General features: G+C 35.0%; 2 protein-coding genes across 4 annotated transcripts in view; one reads left to right on the top strand and one right to left on the bottom strand.

Moving 5' to 3' along the window:
* LOC306848491 (MAP kinase-activated protein kinase 2-like) overlaps positions 1-23284 on the top strand; it is a 458467-nt gene that overhangs the window by 359618 nt on the left and 75565 nt on the right. The gene's annotated exons all lie outside the window — the stretch shown is intronic.
* slc12a5b (solute carrier family 12 member 5b) overlaps positions 4410-23284 on the bottom strand; it is a 58382-nt gene continuing 39507 nt past the window's right edge. The window contains exons 5-26 of the mRNA XM_079383082.1: positions 22925-22979; positions 22498-22628; positions 21289-21536; positions 20995-21206; positions 20415-20582; positions 20061-20159; positions 19762-19819; positions 18444-18618; positions 18223-18341; positions 16465-16563; positions 16100-16219; positions 15609-15713; positions 15298-15466; positions 15009-15204; positions 13795-13964; positions 12469-12600; positions 12280-12387; positions 11000-11125; positions 10430-10644; positions 7445-7459; positions 7133-7266; positions 4410-6744 (exon numbers count right to left, since the gene is read on the bottom strand). Of these exons, the coding sequence (XP_079239208.1) occupies positions 6653-6744; positions 7133-7266; positions 7445-7459; positions 10430-10644; positions 11000-11125; positions 12280-12387; positions 12469-12600; positions 13795-13964; positions 15009-15204; positions 15298-15466; positions 15609-15713; positions 16100-16219; positions 16465-16563; positions 18223-18341; positions 18444-18618; positions 19762-19819; positions 20061-20159; positions 20415-20582; positions 20995-21206; positions 21289-21536; positions 22498-22628; positions 22925-22979 (2946 nt within the window). The 3' untranslated portion in view covers positions 4410-6652. The remainder of the gene's footprint in view (positions 6745-7132; positions 7267-7444; positions 7460-10429; positions 10645-10999; positions 11126-12279; positions 12388-12468; positions 12601-13794; positions 13965-15008; positions 15205-15297; positions 15467-15608; positions 15714-16099; positions 16220-16464; positions 16564-18222; positions 18342-18443; positions 18619-19761; positions 19820-20060; positions 20160-20414; positions 20583-20994; positions 21207-21288; positions 21537-22497; positions 22629-22924; positions 22980-23284) is intronic.

The following is a 23284-nucleotide window of genomic DNA, read 5'->3' as shown; positions in this document are numbered from 1 at the left end:
CAAACGGCAAGAAAATAGGGCAATCCGAAATACACAGGCAAGGATCTTCACACAGGAAAACAGGCAAGGCAAGGCAAGACTAGACTAAACTAGGAACTATGAACCAGAACGGGAACTGGCTCCGTAAAGTAGCTATTGCTAGAAGAGTAATAAATGCTAGGAAGTCCATGGCTTATGTAGAGAGTGTGAGTGGCTGCAGCCATGTGCGTAATCAGAGTGAAATGGATTGTGGGAACTGAAGTCCAGTACACAGTCTGTGTAGTGTGAGAGTCAATATGATGGAGGGGCGACCTCTGGTGGCAGTTGGACAGAAGTTCATGAACCGGATCTGTGACACTTTTGCTATTAGGGCAAATGGGAACGCAAAATGTATATTCTCTGTTCACCACTACAGAAATTTACCCAACTATGACAACTTCTGCATCAGTTCAGTCAAAGTTTAATCAGTGCATTCCCAATGAAGCAAACCCCTGACCTTGGCTAACGCTATGCTTTACTGTTTGAGCTATAGGTACACCCTGACATTTACATGAAATAACTAATGGATGGCCAAATGATAATGATAAAACTGAAAACAGTATGCTTTATTATAGCCATTCTCTAAGGTAAAAAATGGGTGAAATTATGCATGTACTAAAATCTTTTATCTTGACTTTCATATTTGTCTTAACCACATATCATAAAAAGTCAACTGAACAAGCACATTACAGGTACACTTTTTTAAACACATTAACTCTTTGAATTCACCCAGTATCTGTTTACATTGAGTATAAATGGTCAACCCTGTTGGCAAGGGCTATTTTCACAACACTGATTAGATATTTTGCGTTCAACACAACAGCAGAATACTTGTATTTGCATGTTGTGTAAGTTGCACCCATCACTATTTGCATTTAAATGTAAATATAATGTTTTACTTAGTATATACTTAGATTGAATTCTGAATGAAATGTTTGAATACATATTTAAATATTGTTACTGAGGAAAATTCTCACCAGGACTATGCAAAAATTTTATTAGAACAAGACTGCTTTCGCTTACAAAGGAAAACACAAAAATAGTTGTAATAAATGACTTGAACTTTATTGCATTTTGTGCAGACAAGTCTATAAAATGGTCCAGAGAAACCATTATTCATATAACATAGAAGCTTTTGACAAGATAAAACAATAATTTAAGATATCTAGTTTAAATATATTTTCATATAACACAATTGAGACACAATTTTCTATTTATTTTTTTTAAATATTAAACTTGCATGGACACACAAATTAAACAGCTAGGCTAAGATAACTATAATGTGTCATATATTTACAAAAGTAACTGCCACGGTTTACCCTCTCTTTTTCCAACAGAGTGATATGTCACACAGTCATATACATGAAGATACAGAAACACGCCACCTCGTTCCCCGTTACAGTCACGCTCACAAACGCACGCCATTTTGACTCCTCGTGAGAACCGAAGCAGAAAACAGAAAACACAATCACTAATCAAATCACTGTCTTTGGATCTACACTGACTACCATACAAAAAGTGTCAAACTGCCCTCCTATGGAGAAAGTAGAAATGTTGGCTATGTAGAAACACACTTGCACACACTGCTGGGAAAGTTTCAGAACTTAGAAGTATCTGAAAATGTACTTTGCCATTAGAAAATCAGAATAAATGCTTAAATCTGAAAGGATGACTGAGGTGAGGCCTGGTGAATTTCTGGAGTTAAAACACCAACATGCTGAAACAGGTATCAGAAGCACTGAATGAATGATCCCGCAAATCTAAAATAACTGCAAAAGCCCCTTCTCTTTGTTCACTAAAAATAAAGGTTCCAAAAGTGAGTTTTCATAGCAATTCAATTTTAGGTTCCTCAAACAAAATTTCTTTGAAAATAACCTTTTTTATTATTATTAGTGAGGAAATTTTTTTAATGATATGAAGAACATTTTTTCCAGAAATTGCTGAATATTTACTCACCCTCAGGCTATCCAAGATGAGTTAATTTCCTCATCAGAACACGTTTGGAGAAATGTAACATTACAGTCCTCTTTAGTGAATGGGTGCCGTCAGAATGAGAGTCCAAACAGCTGATTAAAACATTAAAACAACTTTAAACTGTGGTTTTCAGCTAAAATATGAGACTTTTATCTGTAAAATTGCTTTCTTTAGTGAAAAGGTCATATTGTGTGAATCAGGAAAAACAGCCAAAACAGTTCAAAACTGTTCTAAACAAATATGTCAGTGAATAAACTGGCATTTTGGCCAGAAGTTATGGTTTAAAGTAATATCATAATTGATGGACTGGAGTGGTGTGGATTACTTATGAATTATTGTGATGTTTTTATCAGCTGTTTGGACTCTCATTCTGACGGCACCCATTCACTGCAGGGGATCCATTGCTGAGCAAGTGATGCAATGCTACATTTCTACAAATCTGTTCTGAACAAGAAGCAAATTCCTCGACAACTTGAATGGCCTGAGGGTCTGTCAGTAAATTTTCACATTGTCACATTTTTTGGGCAAATAATTCCTTTAAAGCAGGGGTGTCCTGCAGAGTTTAGCTCCAACCCTAATTAAACACACCTGAAGCAAGCTCTTACTTGGCATACTATAAGCTTCCATGCAGGTGTGTTGAGGCAAGTTGGGGCTAAACTCTGCAGGACACAGGCCCTCCAGGACCGAGTTTGGACAGCCCTGCTTTAAAGGTTCTTCACGGAACCACTGATGCCAATACCTTTATTTTTTAGAGTGTATATCCCAATACAACATGATAAATCAACTGTGGCAGCTTCTTTTCCCTCGATTAACTTCAAGTCTGGCTAAATAGCTCATTTCATACAAGTCAGCATTCTCAATAATGCACTTGAACGTTTTCATACACGCCGCTTCAGCAATCACTTACAAATATCATTAGCACCTTCTGAAACACCTGCGATTTCAAATTCAGTTCGCTGGTTATTTTATAAGCCCTGTTAGTCGCCTAGTTCCATTGTTGCAGGATTCTTACAAGTCAGAGTTGCATAAAAAGCATCATGATTAATCTATACATATTCTAAAGATGTTTACTTCAGTTTCCTACAACAGTGCTCCATAGCAAGGACACGAAATAAAGATTAAAAGCGACAGAGAAACTAACTTTGAATTTTCACAGTGCTTATTTCTAGTTATGCTTTGGCCAATTTGGGGTGACTTTCGAGTTTACTGCCCCTTTCAAGGGAAGATAAGGATCGACATGCTGTACAGCAGAAGGTCTTCTTTATGTCTTCAGCCTTGGGGAAGGATAAGACGAATCTGATTAAATGATATTGAAAAGCCCTTTGCATCAATGTGAATTCAATTCAGATATTCTATACTTCATGATGAATGGGACATCATCATCATCTTCAGAGTGAAACCTCTGTATCCAACAGCACACAGCCAATATGGCTTAATCACGACATTGTCCCAGCATATTTCCTTTTGCATGACTTTAAATAATGTGGAAGGTTCTTATCGAACTGCAAGTCACCCTGGCAGATACGGAAGCTCAGATTTCAGTCTATAATACTTAATAGTAAACAATTCAGTAGAAAGTAGTTTTAGGCCCTCAAAGAACTAAACTGTAATTGCATAGGACTCCAAACAAGCCAAACTGGTCTTTTGTGTTGTAAATTCTAACGTACAGCAATGCAAAAGTTCCTTCAGATAAGATTATTATTTTAGCTAGAAACATAAGCAATAAACTTGGAAGAATTACGATAGGTAGCACTTTGCAATTTCTGTTGTGGATAAAAAAAAGAAAAGAAGGATCAGTTGGTTCTGAGCATAACTAGATAAAGAAGATTTACTTTGCTAGAATTCAAATTCTTTTCACAAACAATGATTTAGTTAAATATCACTTCTATGAACTTATACACCACGACCTTTACACACTACCTTTCTACTACAAAGTGTGAACTTTGCCATGATAATGTATGAGGTATGCTTGAGCAGTATTAGGACAGACTGATGGTGGCATTTTGACAAACCATCTGAGACGTTTTGCCAGTAAAGTACTTCCTGTCTCGGAGTTGTAGAACTCCAAACCCTGTTAAACAACACGTGAAAAATTACTTCTAGCTAATTTGGGTGTCTGAATGTAATACGCTTTTGATTTAAATGCAAAAAATCTATAAATATTGCATTTTTTTTGTTTATTTTCAGTCTTATGTTTTGGGGGAGTGCAATCTATTTACATTTTAATGACGGTAGCAGCAACCTCGGCACAATTTGATTTGAAATTTTAAAACATATAGTTAGTTATTTTCCTTTTTTAAGTCTCACAGTTACACAAGACGATATTTTACTAGTATATTCAGTAATCTAATATATTCCGTTTTTCATCGTTGCGATTTTACAAAAAAATAAAATCTTTTTTTATTTTTTTTAGATAAATGTCTTTCTATTTCTACCACACATGAACTAAATAATATGCTCGTGCTCGTGAATTGAACAGTCTGCCTCAGTCGCTCACAGATGCTGCTTAAATGTAGCAAATTAGTGTAGTCTTTACAAATGTAAAAAATAAATGAAAATTTTAAACATTCATGACAAATATTAGATATGGTTTTAAAATACTATGCAGTTAAAATATGCTTTTGTTCACAAATTAGATTTGGTGAAAAAGGATGATAAAACTGCATCTGCTTTATAAAGCAACTGGTAATATCAGACGCATGATATGTTTTAATGTCGTGACCCAGCACTATCCGTTTCTTGTATATGAAAATGCGAAAATTTGTTTGCTTTTTTTTTATTCTCATATGGCACGGTTTATATTTAATGATTTGGCAAGAGAAGTAAATACCATGTGTTTCCATGTTTACAATCAATCAGAAATTGCTGGATGAATAAATAATTTTCTTTGTAAATAAATATTTGAAATATAAATACTAATTGTTTTCTATTTACATTCCCTTAATATATATGTGATTCTACTATTAAATGAGATTATTCAGGATTATATTTTCATGGGATATTTGAACTGTGTATGGGTTTTCCATTATATAGCAGTTCTGTTTAGACTTTCTTCACAGTCTGTACACGTGTGACTGAGCAATATAATTCATGTCTGGTGATGATATTTTAAGTGAACATATTTGTGAAAGGAACACAGCCTTTAGACCCTCTTCTATATTATAAAACCCCTTTGAATCTACTCATGTGCAAACACACACACGGTCCAGCCCTCTCATATTGTACAATATATATGACTCTTAAAGGGCCGATGTAGTCGGAGGACATGCAGATGGTCAAGGGCAAAGCTGATAGTCATTGATCCAGAAGTGCTTACACCTGGCTCACATTAAACCCTGGTCAATTCTGTCCTTGGTGTAAAAACACACCTCGGACATTTACGTGGTACACTGGAAGACTTGTTTTCAACAAAGAAAGATTCCACTCTTTACCCTATGACAAGTAATGAAACAATGGAGAGACAGTATAGGGACAAAATATAAAGCATAAAGGGAAGGTCACACTAGATTTTGACTTTCATTCCCTTCCATACTTTCATTCACATGCAAACAAACACAGAAGAATAACAATCTGGTGGATTTTGAGCTGCCTGTTCGAATATCTATACAATGTTTGATCAATAGAAGATTTAAATATCATAATGATACTCTCAGTTTAGGGATTTTTCACAATCTTGTTCTATATACACTACCATTCAAAGGTTTGGCGTTGGAGAGATTTTTTTTTTTAATTAACACTTTTATTTTTCAAGGACTTTAAGCAAATGACTGAAAAAAACGCTGTTCTTTTGAACTTTCTATTCATCAAAGTATTCTGAAAAACATGATCCTGTTTCCATAAAAATATTAGGCAGCACAACTGTTTTTAACATTGATAATAATGATAGTATTTTTTTTAAAGCAGAAAATCAGCATATCAGAATGATTTCTGAAGGATCATGTGACACTGAAGACTGGAGTAATGATGCAAAAACTTCAGCTTTGCATCAGGAATAAATTACATTTTAAAATATATTCAAATAGAAAACGGTTATTTTAAATAGTACTTATACTTCAAAATACTACAGTTTTTTTTCTCCATCAAATAAGTGCAGCCTTGGTAAGCATAGCACACTTTCAAAAACATTTTCAAATCTTACTAACCCGAACCTTTTGAAAGGCAGTGCAATACAAGTTTAGATAAAAACAAACTATTAAAGAAAGCTGGATAAATCAGAACAAATGCCACATTTTGACATTTAAAATAGACTGTTTTGAACCAAAAATACCAAAAATAAAGTTGTTTTGCATGTTTCAAATCTAGTGCGACTGTCCCTTAAAAGTGTTGTTATGATACACTTAACATTTGGTCAGGTGCCACTGGAGAACATGAGCTTTTGGAAATTAGTCAGAAAAGACCATCTCAATCATTTACTGATCTGTGTGTGACATAAGCTGTTGAGTTGAGAACTGAGCCAATAAGAGAGATAGAGGGATAAAACTTAATCATGTGGGAGAAGTGACATCTACTAAGCTGGTGTCTTTTTAGACTATGTAGTGCAAAGTCATCTGATATGTGCTGGGGCATTATTGCTCATGGTGCGGGTTGGGGTTACTGGGACATTCCATCTATGCAGTTAGGGATGAGGGGTGAGGAATATTTGGTGGTTGAGCTGAGCCCCTCAAGAGTAGATAGTGATGACCTCACGTCCACCTCCACGCACGAGGAGGACCCTGTTGAGACCCTCGGTCAAGACCTCGAGGAACTCCATGTCTGTGAATGAAGTTAAGAGGCAAACATTCACAGCCCAGTCTCATGAAAATGCATGTAAATAGTACGCCAAATAAAAATGAAAATTTGTGGCATTGATATGCAAAAGTGGACTTTGGCGTACATATTATAAAAAATTTGTTGGCGTACATATGATACGCAGTTTTCGTGTACATATGATACGCATCTACACCACAACCCTAATCTTACCCATCGCGTAGCATATACACGCCATTTTTCTATATCAATACCACACGTTTTCATTTTGATTTGGCGTACTATTTATACACACTTTAATGAGATTGGGTAGACATTCATATTTACATGACAGCACAAAATAACTTCACTGTAAAAAAGTCTGAAGTCTTATATTTAGATGAAAAAAGGATACAGGTCTCTTCTCCAGTGCGGTTCTTAGGTGGTCCAGGCATGTTTAGCAGGACTAGTTTAGCTTCTTGTGACTTCTTCACAATGACCTCATTGAGTTTCTGTGCATGGTGCATGCGTCTGACGTTGGACTGGTTCCTGTATGAAACACCATATTGCAAAGATGTTTTTGTGAGTGTGAGGTTTCGTTATATTACTACATATTTAGCAGAGGTGAAGCACACATTTATATGTGATAATTAAGTGCACCATATTTTAAAACAATCTAAGGGTATCAAATGAAGTAGCATTAGTGTTATCTTAAAAGTGTACTCACAGGTTTTCCCATTCCCTGGGGCATAAGCGAAGGAAAATAACAGTGAACAACACAACGAACAGAGAACAACACAAATACAGTAACAGTACAAATTCGACTTTAACCATAAGTTCAAATATAGAGATGTACCAAAAGTATGGACAGCAATATATCTCAGATGATTATTGATCAAGTTAAAACTATCAGTAGGTTGGATGTTTTTTATACACATAAGACAAATATCTTTAGCTTTTGTATGGAAGCAGAATAATGACAATAGTTTTTGAAACATAAAGCATGCTGAATTCCACAAATCGAAGAAAAAGATGCATTGCAATTAACAGTGCTTGCATTTTAATGCCTTGTATTTCCGGGGCTTGCATTTTTAGGTCCTGAAATTGAACAAAGTTGTTTATTTAAACTGTGAATATTTCAATTCTAAATATTTCACACACATTTTCATTATTAAAAATTCATATTCACCTTACAGAATTAATTTCCAAAATATTCAGTCTGTTTAAAAATGCGATGTATAATATTCAACATATTTCGGTCATTTTATTTCACTTTCAGAATTCGCTGCCACAAATTCAGTGGTTAAAATTCGGCAGAAAATTCAGCGGTGCACATCTGGGTCCCGCAGGAATAGCAGTAGAGCACCGATGCATGATCTCCAGCTGATGATCATCATGCATTGATGATTTTTTAATCTTTATTTCGGTTGCTTAGTTTCTGTAACTTTGTATCATGGCTTGTGTGACTGTGCTGTAATACTGGGGTTCCCCGTCACACTCCAGGATTCCCCGATGACGCGTAACCGCCTCAGTGATATAACTAATACAGTGATACAAGACCTCAGATCTCAGAACACACTTTACTGATGATTATGCCAACTATATACACAGTGAAGCAGATGTGGAATATGAACTAACGTGCAATGTTTCACGCTGTTTCCCTCAGAAATCGGTTCAATTTCAGGACCTAAAAATGCAAGCCCCGGAAATACAAGGCATTAAAATGCAAGCACTGTTAATTGCAATGCATCTTTTTTTTTCGATTTGTGGAATTCAGCATGCTTTATGTTTCAAAAACTATTGTCATTATTCTGCTTCCATACTTTTGTGTCATGTCTCGCTGATTTTTTTTTTTTTTTGCGTGTGTGTCAGGTGTCAAAAACGATTCTCACTGTTTTTCTTTTTCCTAAATGAGCTAAGCAACTGAAACGAATGCAATTGCTACAATAAATCTAATGATGATGAAAGTGTTTCTGTTTCAGAGTAGAGTTTAACTTACATTACTGATGCTTGCTGCAAATATGCAAGAAAAAAAAAACAGCTATAAAAATTACATTGTCAAACGGATTTTTTACATAATGTATATGTTTTATATATTTTTATTTTAATAAAATAAATATGAAATAATAATTATATATAAATATATAACAAAAATGATTTAGATTATAAATATATAATTTAAATAAATTATAAAATTAATAATTATTTAAATGTATACTATTTATCATGAGAAAAATTACTGCTATTTTCCTTTCATTATATCTTTCATTGTAAGCTTTGCTATACATCCAACTAACAGATCGATGTACACTAATCAATGCACAATGCTCAGTGGAAATATGTGACATTGAAAATAGCTCTTGCACATCTCTGTGGGGCTGTAATTAAGTTTTGTTCAATTAAAGTGTCAATACAATGATCTGGTGTTCCATAGTAAGATGTTTAATAAGCAAAACATCTTATCCTGTTGTTTTGTTGTCAAAATCAGTGTCAATGCAACTTTATGCAAAGGTTTGACTAACATCTTTGTTAGTCAATCACGTTTGATCACACCCTCAACTAGGGATGTAACGATTACCGGTTTGACGATAAATCATGATAAAATTCCCCGCGGTTAGTATTACCGTTTCATATTTTAATTATCATTAAAACCGTATTCGATTACCGTGATTTAAACAACTCGCGATAAATAAATACTGTCCGGCATAAAGCAGAGTTTTCAGTAACAGTCTCACGTGCGCACAGCAGCAGAGTAGTTTCGTTCTGAGTGAAAATAGGGCGGAAAAGCTGGGAGGTTTTAAAAGAGTGCTAAGGGAATTACACAAATTAATATATCAATGAATTAATCATATGAATGTACCTCTGAAGGATCTGACTGTCTTCAGAAACAATTCGATGGCATTTTGTTTTCATCTTAGCTCCATGTAAAACCTAAAGGAAGTGTTCGCGGAGTTCACAGGAATCAGCTGTAATTCAGCTTTTCCGTATAAAGCGCCACCTGCTGCCAGAGAGTAGATTTACAGACACTTATTTACATTCAGCCTGTGTGCAGTTACTGTCTGGCCAAAAAATTGACCAAATTTGCATGACCTGCTGTAAATTTTAACCGGTTGATGAAAAACAAACTTATGTACATTTAAACAATTCAGATATGCTATATAGGATTATTTATGGAGCAGATAAAATACATATAATCATTTATTAATTATCATTTTAATTTAACCCTTTTCTTTAAAGGCTGAAATGTGTGGTCTACCTTTATGTTAAACTTTTTCAAAGCTTTATTTGAACATTTACATTATTTATTTGAACATGCTATTAAACTGTTGTCAGTCAAATTGTCATTTAAAGTCCAGACCTCACTGGTAATGTTATTGTTTTAGTGATTATGCAAACAAAAAGTCATTTTATTTGCTGTTTGTTGATTTTTAAGTATGAAACTTGAAGTGATTTATGTTTCGGTACTTTTTGAACATCTCCAGCACATTTTAACAATACCGTGATAATACTGATAACCGTGATAATTTTGGTCACTATAATCGTGATTAGAAATTTTCATACCGTTACATCCCTACCCTCAACTAACAGAATAATACGTTGATTGACTAAACATTTCCTTAATAACTTAAATCTCATTTCTGATTGGTTAAAAGCTTTCGTATTCACCTGATACTATACATTCTCAGTACAGACCGTCATTATCTTGACTCACGGTTTCATGTTGAACAGATCCTTTATGCTTTCAGGGTTGGCCACTGCTGGGTTATTGAGCTTCTCCGTATCGTCCGTCCAGGTCATCTGCAGCTCCTCTCCGGGGCTCATGGCCATTGGTGTGGGAGCGGTAGGGGAGGTGGGGCTAGTTGGGGTGGGGGTTGCATTTTTTCCCTGAATGAGCTGAACCTGTCGAGGACGGGAGACACGGACAGACTAAGAGAAAGGTAAAAAGAGTGAGAGGGTAGAGAGGGACAAAAAAGTGAGAATTGTAGCTTTTCTGGTAACCTTCTTTTCTCAGAAGGATAAAGAAAAAATAGAAAGGGGGAGAGAGACGCACTGCCAGGTGTTAACAAGAAGAGAATGATTTTCTAGTAGATAATGACTGAGAGAAGAGAGAGAAGGGTGAAAATAGAAAGTGATAAAGAGATGCTATCTTCATGGCTGATAGGTCCGTGCTATCATCTAATCGTCCAGAAGGAAGAAGGGCGTGATTAGCTCAAATGGAAAACAAGCACAAAGTCACATGATGGATAATAGCACAGAGAACAAAGTGAGAGACAGCAGCTACCTCCTCTTCAGATTTCTCTTCATCATTTCCTCCCACAGACTCCTCAGCGATACTCCTCTGGGGGTGCAGGTTTGAAGGGTTCTTTCGCCGTATAGAGCCACGGGACACGTCTGTGATGCTCTGAATCTGAAGAGACAACGTCAGAGCTGTTAGACTGATTCAAACTATCAGATTTATACTGTTAATTGATTTACAGTTCTTTACAGCTTGATTGGCCAAGCAGCATTTCTTCTTTATCTACTGTACATATACATTTCATAATGTTTCCTTTTGTGTTCCACTAACAAAAGAAAGTCACAGGTTTGCATCAGCATGATGACAGAAGTTTTATTTTTGGATGAACTTGTGACTTTCACAAATTTCGTTTACCCTTGTAAAAATCAATGTATCTTTCACAGCTTCAATTATACAAATTAATAAATGGTGTTTGTAGATGAGTAAACCTTGTGTAAAAGAAGTGAGCTTAACTGTATTGAATGTGCACTTGTAGTGTATCTTGACTAATATACACTACAATATATAAAAAGTAGTATATAAGTATATAATTATACTTACAGAAAATATATGAATGAAATAAAAAGCCACTTAAGTGTACTTAAAGACAGTACATTTTCAGGACTGTTTATTAACACACTTAAGTAGACTTTTAAGTGCACTTAATATAATGTCAGATCTAATAATGTAATAATCAAATGTCAAGTGTAATAATGTCAAATTACTTTCAAATAGATTTTGAATCATTGTTTTATTATTCTTTTGTCATGCTTTAAAAACACTATACACTAAAGCACATGTAAAGTACATGATTATACTTTTAACTGTAGTTTGTTATTTAATATTACATTTAAAGTTATTATATTGTAAATGTACTCAATTGCAACTTTATTACAAATGTATAATTACAAATATATTGAAATGCATGATTTAGATTTTTAAGTAGAAATTACTTTAAATCATATTTTAGTTACTATAAATGCTTGTCAGTACATTTGTCAGTATACACCATTTCAAAGACAATTTTGAAGTAATTATGAAATGATATAAAAACATGTAATAAGGTACTACTTAAGAAGCTTTCAAAAAAGCATTCACTTATAGGACTAGTTCACCCAAATATGAGAATTCTGTCATCATTTACTCTCTCTCAAGTTGTGGAACATGTATGATTTTCTGTATTTTGGTATTTTGAAGAACGTGGGTAACCAAACAAATTTTATTCTCCTCTGACCTCCATAGTATTTTTTTGAGTATGCTAAAGTGTTGTTTTTTCCCCATAATACCTCTCTCTCACGCTCGTTCTTGGTCAGGTGCATCTCCTTCAGGATCTGCGACCGCTGCTCCATCACCAGGGTCTTTTCGTAGGTGTAGGCCGAAATGTCGCTGTCATGCTTGAAGTAAATAAAAGTACAGGTTAGAACGATGGTTGTCAGTATCTGTGTGTGTGAAGGCAGTGTGTGTTGGTTTCTCACCATTTCAACCACCTCCACCTCAGCATCAAATCGCAGATGATAGAGGAACGTCATCAGGTCTTTCTTCATCTGAATGCTGTTGTCGTCCATCTGAGCCACAGTGAAGATACGCATCTTGCACTTCCTCCACACCTACAGTTGAAGTAATCATCCACATTATCCAGTGTAGTAATCATCTCATTGAGATGATGGAGTGAGAGAGAGAGTCATGGTCAGAATTATATTCGAGAAAAACAGAGAAAAAAGAAAAGATCATTGAACATTTTCATTTCCACCATTAGGACAATAATTAAGGAGTTCCAATCAACAGGAAATGTTACAAATCTACCTACAGTATATTGTATGTGTCTATATTGTCTTAATGCAACGTGAGGAGGATAGTTTGAGTGGCCAAAGACTCTCCAAGGATCACAGCAGGAGATTTGCAGAAAATAGTTGAGTCTTGGGATCAGAGATCCTTATAATGGGCCAAGGTTGGATCTTCCAACAGAACAATGATCCAAAAGGAGCATTAAAATCAACACAAAACTAGTTCACTGAGCACAAAATGAAGGTTCTGCCATGGCCGTCCAGGTTCTCTGACCTAAACCCTATAGAAAACTGAAGAGGAGAGGGTATCAGCATGGAGCCGGGAATCTGAAGGATCTGGAGAGATGGTCTCTGATCTCTTGTCAGGTATTCTCCAAACTCATCAGGCATTATAGTAGAGACTCATAGCTGTTAAACTGGCAAAAGGAGGTTGCAAAAAGTATTGAATAAAAGGATGCCATTACTTGTGGCCAATGTGTATTAGAGAAAAACTAATTTTCATAATGAAATTTCCAATCCCTTCCATTTTACTTGGTTGAATTTTTATTTATTTAATTACTTACTTATTTTTTAAATAAAAGATCAAAATGATTAACAGTTCACATTGATTTTCACTGGCTTCTTTGTTCATTTCTACCAAGGGTACCAATAATTTTGATACATAAAGATTGGAAACAACCTTAATCCGAAGTTAAACCTGCCTCCTGGTAGGTTTAATTTAAGCCTCAATTTAGTCCTGAAGTAGCTCTAGTTTTCCTCCAGGAAATTAGCCTATTAAAATCTGGTCTAGACTAAGTCTAAAACTATTTAAAACCATGATAGAGAAAGCAGATTTCTGTTACTCTGGTTTAAAGGGCCATTTTAGTCTAGGACTAGGCTTAATCTCTGTCTGGGAAACCGCCCAATAGAGTTTAGATAAGAGCTATACGGTTCTTGTCCACAAGTGAAGTACTATTATCTTCCATCAATAATAAAACCTTTGCTGCAACACTGATCTGATCACTCCATTAACAGTACCTTGTGATGGCGCAGAAGGAAGGGAAGGAGCATGAGCATGCCTCCATCATGGACAATCCACCACACGTCGATGTGGCCCTCAGTGAAGCGCTCTCCGTTTGATGGATATGCAGAGATGTTCTTCGGCACCAGCAAGGCCAAGTGAGCTGCAGTGGTCTCCCTAACAACCTCTGTGGGGAAATAACAGTAAACTCAATACAACTAATAAACTAATGCACAGGGCTACTTGAGAAAAAAAATCTAATTGTGATTAAAAATAATTGCACAATTTGTTCAGTATATATCAAAATGGTTATAAAATAATAATTATTATTACTACATAATAATATAAAAACACTACATCAAAACAAAACAAGAACTACTACTGTAATACTTCAAGAATTGCTATTTTAATATTTCACTGTAAATCAAGTATTTAAGAAAAAATATGATAATAATAATAATTTAATTTTAAATTACAAATGTAAAATTACAATTTATGGCCTTCAAAAAAAAAAGTACTTGTATTTAAATTAGTGCTGTTTAAATATATTAAATATGCATGGCTGTTTTAATTTATTTACTGTAAACAATTATCTTTTCTGTTTTAATTATCTTCAAAATTTAAACTGTTAAACTTTTAAGTGGATGACAAACTGCAGGGAGCCCTTAAAGCTTCTCTTTTGTTGATACACGCTACTCATTACAAGTTTGGGAAGATGGTTGTTGCAGGTTTCACTCCCAAATGCATGTCAAAGCAGCCTAAAATTAGAACGGATGCAAAGATGGACAGTTTGCATCTGGCGGATCATATGCTGTTCATGTGTAAAAGCACAGTACACTAAAAAACATGTAACAACACTATGTAACATCTAAATTTGCTGGTTTAATTCAAATAAATGCATCACTAAATCAACCAAAACACATTAATTTATATCAACAAAATGAATGTTATTTTGATTAATTGTGCAGCCCTAGTCATAGACATGTAAGTAGTTAATATTCATCTATATAGATATCTATGCAGTCTATATCATTGCTTATAACAGGCAGTTTACAATCTTTTGTGTGAGCATATAGCTTTACTGCTTGATAATATATCAAGCAGTAAAGCTACGCTGCAACAAAAGTCATGAAAACATGAGTAAAAAAGTTAATTGACTAGATATCAGAGGCTGTGCTTTTTGTCACACTGTTCAAACTAATCCAACTCTATGTCTCATCTTTTGTCTTACCAATGAAGTTCCTGCAACGGTGGTGCTCCTCAGCCAGTTTCCAGTTCTTAGGGAAGCTGACCAGAACCGTGTTGTGACGGAGGCCACCAAGACCTCCAGCCTGGATGAGATGTGAGGTGGCGTCCCGCAGGTTAGAAGAGATCACAACCTGACTAAATCCCTTCACCTTCTCGACCTCCATCAGCTTCCTTAGAGACTGAGAGAGATGGAGCTTATTAGTGTCTAATTTCTTCAGGAGCACAGCTTTGATCCTGTGTGTGTGTGTGTGTGTGTGTGTGTGTGAGCGTACTTGGTCTCCTTTCTGCGCCTGTGGTTGGTTGTTTAAGTAGGTGCCCTCCACACATGCTCCCACGATGGTCAAGCCTTTGCCTGCTTTCAGCTGATTGGTCAGCGACAGCAGTCGAGGCTGCTCTACGTTCTGCTCTGCATCCAGACTCATAAGCACCAGAATCTGGGGCCTGGAAGATTGATAACATTTGAAAAAAATGTGTAAAATACATTCTCAATATTTTGGATGAATATAATTTGATGTGGCAACCATACACTGCATGTAATACGTTAATGCTGTGTGAAGAGGCATGTTACTGATCAGTCACTGACCTCCAGTTTTTAGTGTGAGGAGGACCTTCCTCCAGCCGCATCAGAGCATAGCGGGCGGCACTCAGAGAGATGCCACGAATCCCATCGCCCCACTCTTTCTCTGCCCTACAAAGACAAAATAAACATTTGGTAATTCGATTTTCTATGGATCGGGTGTTCAAACTATGCTCAAGTTATAACTTTTAGATATTACAAATGTTTAACAGAATAATTTGATGATATAACTGTTTTATTCAGCTTTTTGAAGTCTGAAATCAGGATATTACTGTACAATTATTTTATTCTATTCACATCACTATTTTTAACAAGAAATAAAAAAATAAAGAAAGGTTTATACATTTAACATTAATAGATACTGAAAGATGTTGTCAAGCTAATCAAACTGAACTCTTTGGGGTCAAAACAATGTTTTTAATTAATACTTTTATTTAGCAAGAATGCACTGAATTGTTATTAAAAGTGACAATAAAGTTATTTATAGATTTGCTTACCCGCAGAATTCAATGTACTTGTAGATACAGCTGGCGATTACCATGGCAACAATGGCGTAGTACCAGGAGCAGAGGAACATCAGGGTAAGACACAAGCTCATGCCCAAGAGTGACAGAGCCCTGGAGAGAGATCACAGGCCATCTCATGCTCTTTTGTCCAGTTGTGATTTTAATGTCAGCTGTGTTTATTGTAGTAATGATAATGATCTTAGTGGTGGAAGGACTTATCTATGTGGTGTGATATCTGTTTGCCTTCATTTTAAACTTTCAACTTTCAACCCCTCAAACCAGTAATTTTGTGAACAAATACGCTTTCTGTTCAGTGACACAAACCTAAGGGACCAGGTGTTTGTGTGTGTTTGTACCAGTGGTAGAATTTAAAGCGCGGCCGCCAGTTCGGGGTCCTGAGGAGCGTCTGCAGCGCACAGGCCAGATTTACAAACATGTAGCACATCAGGAAGAACCTGTGGGGAAAACAGATTAAAAACTCATCTGCATATGTAATAAAGAGACATATATATAAATAGGTTTCATGTTTTGTTTTTCAGTATTGAACCACTATTTATGCATTTATGTATGTACAGTATGTATTTATTTACTTATATAATATTCTATGTCAAACCGAAAACACAGCGGCCAGCTTTTATTATAGTTACTAAACATAGATTAGTTTGCATTAGTGTTTACTATTTGTGACTGTGGACCACAAAACCAGTCATGAGGGTCCTTTTTTTTTTAAATTTAAGATTTATACATCATCTGAAAACTGAATAAATAAGCCTTCCATTAATGTATGGTTTTGTTAGGATATGACAATATTTGGCCGTCTATTTGAAAATCTGGAATCTGAGGGTGCAAAAAAATCTAAATACTGAGAAAATCACCTTAAAGTTGTCCAAATGAAGTTCTAAGCAATACATATTGCTAAACAAAAATTAATCTTTGATATATTTACAGTGGGAAATTTACAAAATATCTTCATTGAACATGATCTTTACTTAATATCCTAATGATTTTTGGCATTAAAGAAAAATCGATAATTTTGACCCATACAATGTATTTTTGGCTATTGCTACAAATATACTCATGCTACTTAAGACTGGTTTTGTGGTCCAGGGTCACATTTAATCAGCATTTCGACAGCAGATTTTTATTTTTGTTTCCTATTTAAAAGTAAATTTTCAATTTTAAAATAATAATAATATCATTCAATAAAATATTCTGAAATAAGAAAATTGTTCTATATATTTCAAAATGCTATGATATTTCAAAAGGCTAATATAATAAAATGAACTCATAAACTCAAACTCAATCCTTTCACAAACTCAATAATATATAATATTTTAGATAATGTTTTATAATAATTTATATCAAAAAGAAAAGTAATATATTTTTTAAATAATTTATCATAGTTTGAAATAATATATTAAAATAATAATACAATTAAAGAAAGCATACTTGAGGATAGGCTGGAAGATACTTGGATGAATGAAAGGCCATCAGTGGATTATGATGCTTTTTGCAGCCAAATCGTGCAGTTATGGCATCTACCAGCGGGGACTAACTGGCTCGTGCCAGATGTTGACCCCTTAATTGAAGCTTCTTGACTTTACACGAGTGATCGCCATTTAACTACCTTGCCTTTAAAAACCAATGGGCTGCATTAGTGATCATTTATGTGTGTCATATTAAAGGTGTTGAATATTTATGAATTCAATTATTCTGGATTTTATGCTCATAATTATATTAGACCACTTTGTCCAGATCTGTTTTGAAATCAAAGACTCTTTTTTGTCAGTCAGCAGCAAAAAAAAAAAAAAAAAAACCCAAAGCATGACAAAGTCCATACTTTTATCATCTGTACATTTGTAATGCATATCAGCAAAGGTTATAAGGGGTAATGTAGTGTTAGCAAATACAAAGTGCTGAATTAATGGTATTTTATTGTGCTATATACCTGTAAATAAGTTTAGGAGTTATTGAAGAACAGGCTTTTAGAAAAGAGGCTATTCAGCACAGTGGAGAAGTTTTATTACAGCAATAGAGACAGTTTATTGCTGTTGTTTCTCTGGGATTCATAAAGAATGAGGTGCGCTGTGTATTTTGGGGGGAGTGTTATTTACATGGACAGAATGGGAGCGACTGCATCCAGGGAGGCGATGAGGATGCCAATCTCACAGATGCAGGCCGTCAGGAGGAGAGCCCATGTAGGTTCACCGTTAGCTTTGCCATGACCAAACACCTGTCAAATACAGAATATGATCAAGTTAGTATGATCACTTAGTATGATCAAGTATGGAAGCATCAACAGAGAGATAGGTAGAGGTCAAATGTAGATATGTACCCTGAGGAAAGGAATGATGCCGTCTCGGGCGATAGCCTGAAGGAGACGGGGCGCTCCAGTCAAACTCTGAAGCCCTGCCCCACAGGTGGAGAAGAACGAGCCGAACACAATGACCCAGGGCGAGGGCCATGCCAGGGTGCCAATAACCAAGTTACCGTTGACACCTTCCCCAAATCTGGGTGTTTAAAGCAGTGTTGTTATTGTTTATATTGCAATAGTATCAACAATTATTTTTCTTTGAAAACTTAAAAGACAATTGGAAATATGACAAAAGTTGAAATACTAAAATTAAACTAAAATAAAAATAAATAAAACTTCTACACATAAACTGAAATCTATATTTGTAGAAGAGTGTTATTATTGTTAACTGATAATATTTAAAAAATCTTCAATCTATAATTTTCGTTAATTGAAAATGCTGAAATAAGATAATAATATAAATATTACATGAAAACTTCAAAGAAAATTTGAAATTTTCTCTTGGCAATTAGCTGACAAAGTTTGTTCAAGTTTAAATATTAAAAATACTAAAACTAAAAATTTAAATAAATAAATAATAAATGAAAGCTAAATAGAATTATTTTAACAAAAACTAACAAAAATGACAAAAGCATATAACAAAATCACTGATCTTAAACTAGAACTGCCTAGAACTGTGTTATTACTGTTAAGTAATAGTATTAAACGCATTTTTGTTCAAATGAAATAAGGCTGAAGTAAAATCAAATGAAAATATCAGATGAAACAAAAGGAAATTAAAAATGCTGCCTTGGCAATTAACTGAAAATAAAACTAATAAACTAATAAAGCTAAATAGAAATATTTTAACAAAAAGTAATAAATGACAAAAGCTAAAAAAAATAAAAAATAAAATAAAATAAAACAAATTAAAATGAAAGTGAAAACTGAAAATATAAAAATAAAAGGTAATTCTAAATATGAATAAATGCTATATTAGTATATAAATAATACATACACACACAGACACAGTTGGGTACTTTACGGGGACATTCCATTGGCATAATGGTTTTTATACTGTATAAACTGTATTTTTTATCGCCCTACAATTCACCAACCCTAGACCTAAACCTACTGCATTTTTAGATTTTCAAAAAACTTCATTGTGTATGATTGATCAGCTTGTTTCCTCATGGAGACCAAAAAATGTCCTGTAACGCAAGGTTTACCCAGACCACACACACACATACACATTTTTTGTTAATTATTCAGCTGAGCTGAAAAGTGCCCACTTAATTTTCAATTCATTTGGAGTCTATACTGAATCCAACGTGAATCTAAAATAGAGCTCCAGACTCACTTGTCCCTCAAAACGACTCCGTCCACACAGGCTCCAAACAGAATCACACTAGACATGTCTGCGAGAGCAAAAATTTAGGAGAACGACACAAAGCAGCAAAAAGGCATTCACCCTATTTCAGCTATTTTCCCACAGATGGAAACATCAAGTCTTATGATTTTATCACTGTCGTTTCCTGGATATCCAATTACACCGTATTCTGTACATTCCAAGATGTGCAGTTCTGCATTGTGTGAAAGTCACAGGTCATTTTTTTCTGCAAAGCTGGAGCAGTTTATTGCCTTCGGAGTAAAGGATACAGATGAAGGAGGTGGTTATGATGGCCAGGATGGTACCAATAGGGATGGACTTCTGAGCGTCCTGCAGGTCACCAGAACGGTTTGAACCAGCCATGATACCTGTGACACACACATACTGTATATATTATATCTAGAAACACTGCTGTTTGTGGGTCAGGTTCTGCCTGGGTTGAAGGGATATTATGAGAACAGATATTACGAGAACAAAAAATGACCTTTTTACTTGTTTTTACTGAATTTAAAAAAAGACGAAAGCATACGATTCAAATTACTATGACCATATATTTTAAAAATGGCCATGATAAACATAATAAAGACATGAATAATTTCCCCTACTCCAACTGTTATACTGACCTGTGACAGAGGGGAAGTAGATGCCAACCAGCAGGGTGAAGAAGCTGGTGATATCAGACAGGACGTATCGGTTACTGTTGGTTTCTGGGGCCTCAGGGTCGAGTACTGCTGATAGACCTCGCTTCTCTAATATCGTATTTTTCTCCATAAAGGTGCTGAAGAGGTTTTCTGTGAAGAAAAATAAAAGAGTACATTAATTTTGAACTTTACATTTAATTTTTATTTTTTAAAGATTTATAATCACAAAGTAATTGTATTTTAAATGTAATTTATTCCTGAGAGGCAAAGCTGAATTTTCAGCATCATTACTCCAGTCTTCAGTGCCACATGATCCTTCAGAAATCATTATAATATGCTGATTGCTAATATTGCTGCTCAAGAAACATTTCTTATTATCATCAGTGTTGAAAACTGTGCTGCTTCATTTTTGTGGAAATATTTATTTTAGGATTCCTTATTGAACCGAAATTTCAAAAGAACAGTATTTATTTTAAAAAGTAAACTATTCAAGTATTATTTGAAATTGTAAAATGTGGTGATGAATATGAAAGTATCAATGTGAGTGTTGGGGATTTCTAACCTGCCAGGATGCCACTGGTGATTCCAGGGATTCCCTGGATCTGACTGATGTTGTTGTTGGTGAAGTACTCGTCGCAGGTGGCGTTCAGGAACTCAGAGTCACAGAAGGCTCTCCAAAGCTTGGTGGTGACTGTGGCATTGCCTCGCTCAATGGTCTTGGCACAAATGTCAAATCCCTTTGACACAAGAGTTCGGTTCCCGAGCACACACACCCTACACAGGATAAGGGCTGTGTGATTATAGTCACTCCTGAAATGTATTCTGTACCCTAAAGAAACATTCAAATTCTACTTACGGAAAGTCAGGGGGGTCAAAAGAGGTCTTGATGACGCCAGCGTAGACAGCGAGAATGGAGAGAATGACACAGGCGAGGAACACAAGGGCCAACTTGTTGACATACTTCACACCGACAAAGACGACTAAAGCCATGAAGGAGAGCACGATGGTACCGTACACACGCATGTTATTCAACAGCGCTGCCTCAGCCTCTGCTCCCTCCAGACCATCCATCTTGAATATGGCAGCTGGTGGCACGATGTAGATCTAGAAAAAAATTCAAGAGAAAGAAATTAAATTAAATAGTGAAGAAGATTCCAGTGGTTAAAGGGATAGATCATCCATAAATGAAAATTTTGTTATCATTTACAAGTCCTTAATTTGTTCTAAACACAAATTGTGCTGAACACAAAAGAAGATATTTTGAGGAATATTGGTAACTAAATAGTTTTTGGTTCACAAAGACTTCCATAGTATTTTGTTTCTCCCATGCTATGAAAGTCAAAAGCTGCCAGCAACTGTTTGGCCAACATCCTTCAAAATATCTTTTTTGTGTGTGTTCAACAGAATAAAGAAACTCAGGTTTGGAATGACCAACGAGTTAAAGGTGAGTTAAAGAAGATAGAATTTTCATTTTGGGATGAACCATTCCTTTAAAGTTGTGCAAAATTAATGCACAAGTACTATACAAATATCAAAACCGTGAATAATACTTATTCAGAGTATACATTAAAAGTTACTTTAAAATAAAATAATTTTTTAAATGCACATTATTTTGTTGTAAAAACTTAAGAAAAAAGATGTGAATTATGGTTATCATTGTTAACTGAAAAATTGTTACTTGAAATAAAAAAAAATAAAAAAAATCATTATTTGAAATAAAATATAAAACTTACTTTTTACATAGTTACAAAAGCAACATTTCTCATTTTTGTTTATTTTTACTTGATGTACTAAACTAACTACAACTGACATAAAAATGTATCAAATTATATAAAAAAATAAAAAATGAATAGATAAAAATGGCAAAAACACAACTAAACTACTAAAACTTATGAAATAAATAAAAACATTGAAATGTTTATAAAAACTATAATAAAATACTAATGAAAACGTTCAGTATTTCAATGATACTAAAATAACACTGAAGCTAAATAATGTAATTTATAGTTTGCATCATTTCCTGAAAGACTGCTATATATATATATATAGAGCAATGAAAATGTACCAGCAGGATTTCAATGCAGCCTAGGATGTACATTGCTCCTGCAAAAGTGGTGCCCAGAAAGAAACATATACCAACGGCCCCTCCAAACTCCGGCCCCAGTGAACGAGAGATCATGTAGTATGAACCTCCAGCTGTAAGTGCACAAACAAATATATCATTAGACATATGCATAGTAGAACATTTCACGCCATCATCATATTTTTCTTTTCTTGAAATTTCTTGAAAACAAGAGGCACATCTACAGGTTACTGCTATTTCAAATAAACACAGAGACAGACATGCATCCACACAGATATGAATGCAGAGCTGATCTCAGCACAGTTGGGAGCTGTAACTGTGCACTATAGCTAACTGCCCATGAAGAACAACAGGATGGCCGTCCTCTGGGCATCTGCACACAAACACAAACATGCTGAATTCTGCTCACCTGGCACAACTCCATTGGTGGCAATAGCACTCATTGAGATAGCAGTCAGCAAAGTCTGGAAATAGAGTAAATAATGATCAATACAGATGGGACAGTAAGTGACAGAGACAAGAGGCCCCCACTAAGTCCTCCAGTCACTCGTGAAGGAAAAATGTATTTATTAGAAAAGAAACCTTGAGTACATTAAGACATTGTGCGGTTGAGGGAGGTTTTTAGAGCCGTATAGGTGACTCACTGATCTGAAGGAAATAGGGGGATAATAATTTTGTCCCAGGTCCCTTGACTTTTAGTGAAGGCCCTTCATAAACACATGAATTCTGTAATTATATTGTACCATTATTGTATGTTTTTTGTTTGTTT

Source organism: Barbus barbus (assembly GCF_936440315.1).
Source record: "Barbus barbus genome assembly, chromosome: 28".
Classification (NCBI taxonomy): Eukaryota; Metazoa; Chordata; class Actinopteri; order Cypriniformes; family Cyprinidae; genus Barbus; species Barbus barbus.
This window is presented reverse-complemented; position numbering and strand designations above follow the sequence as displayed.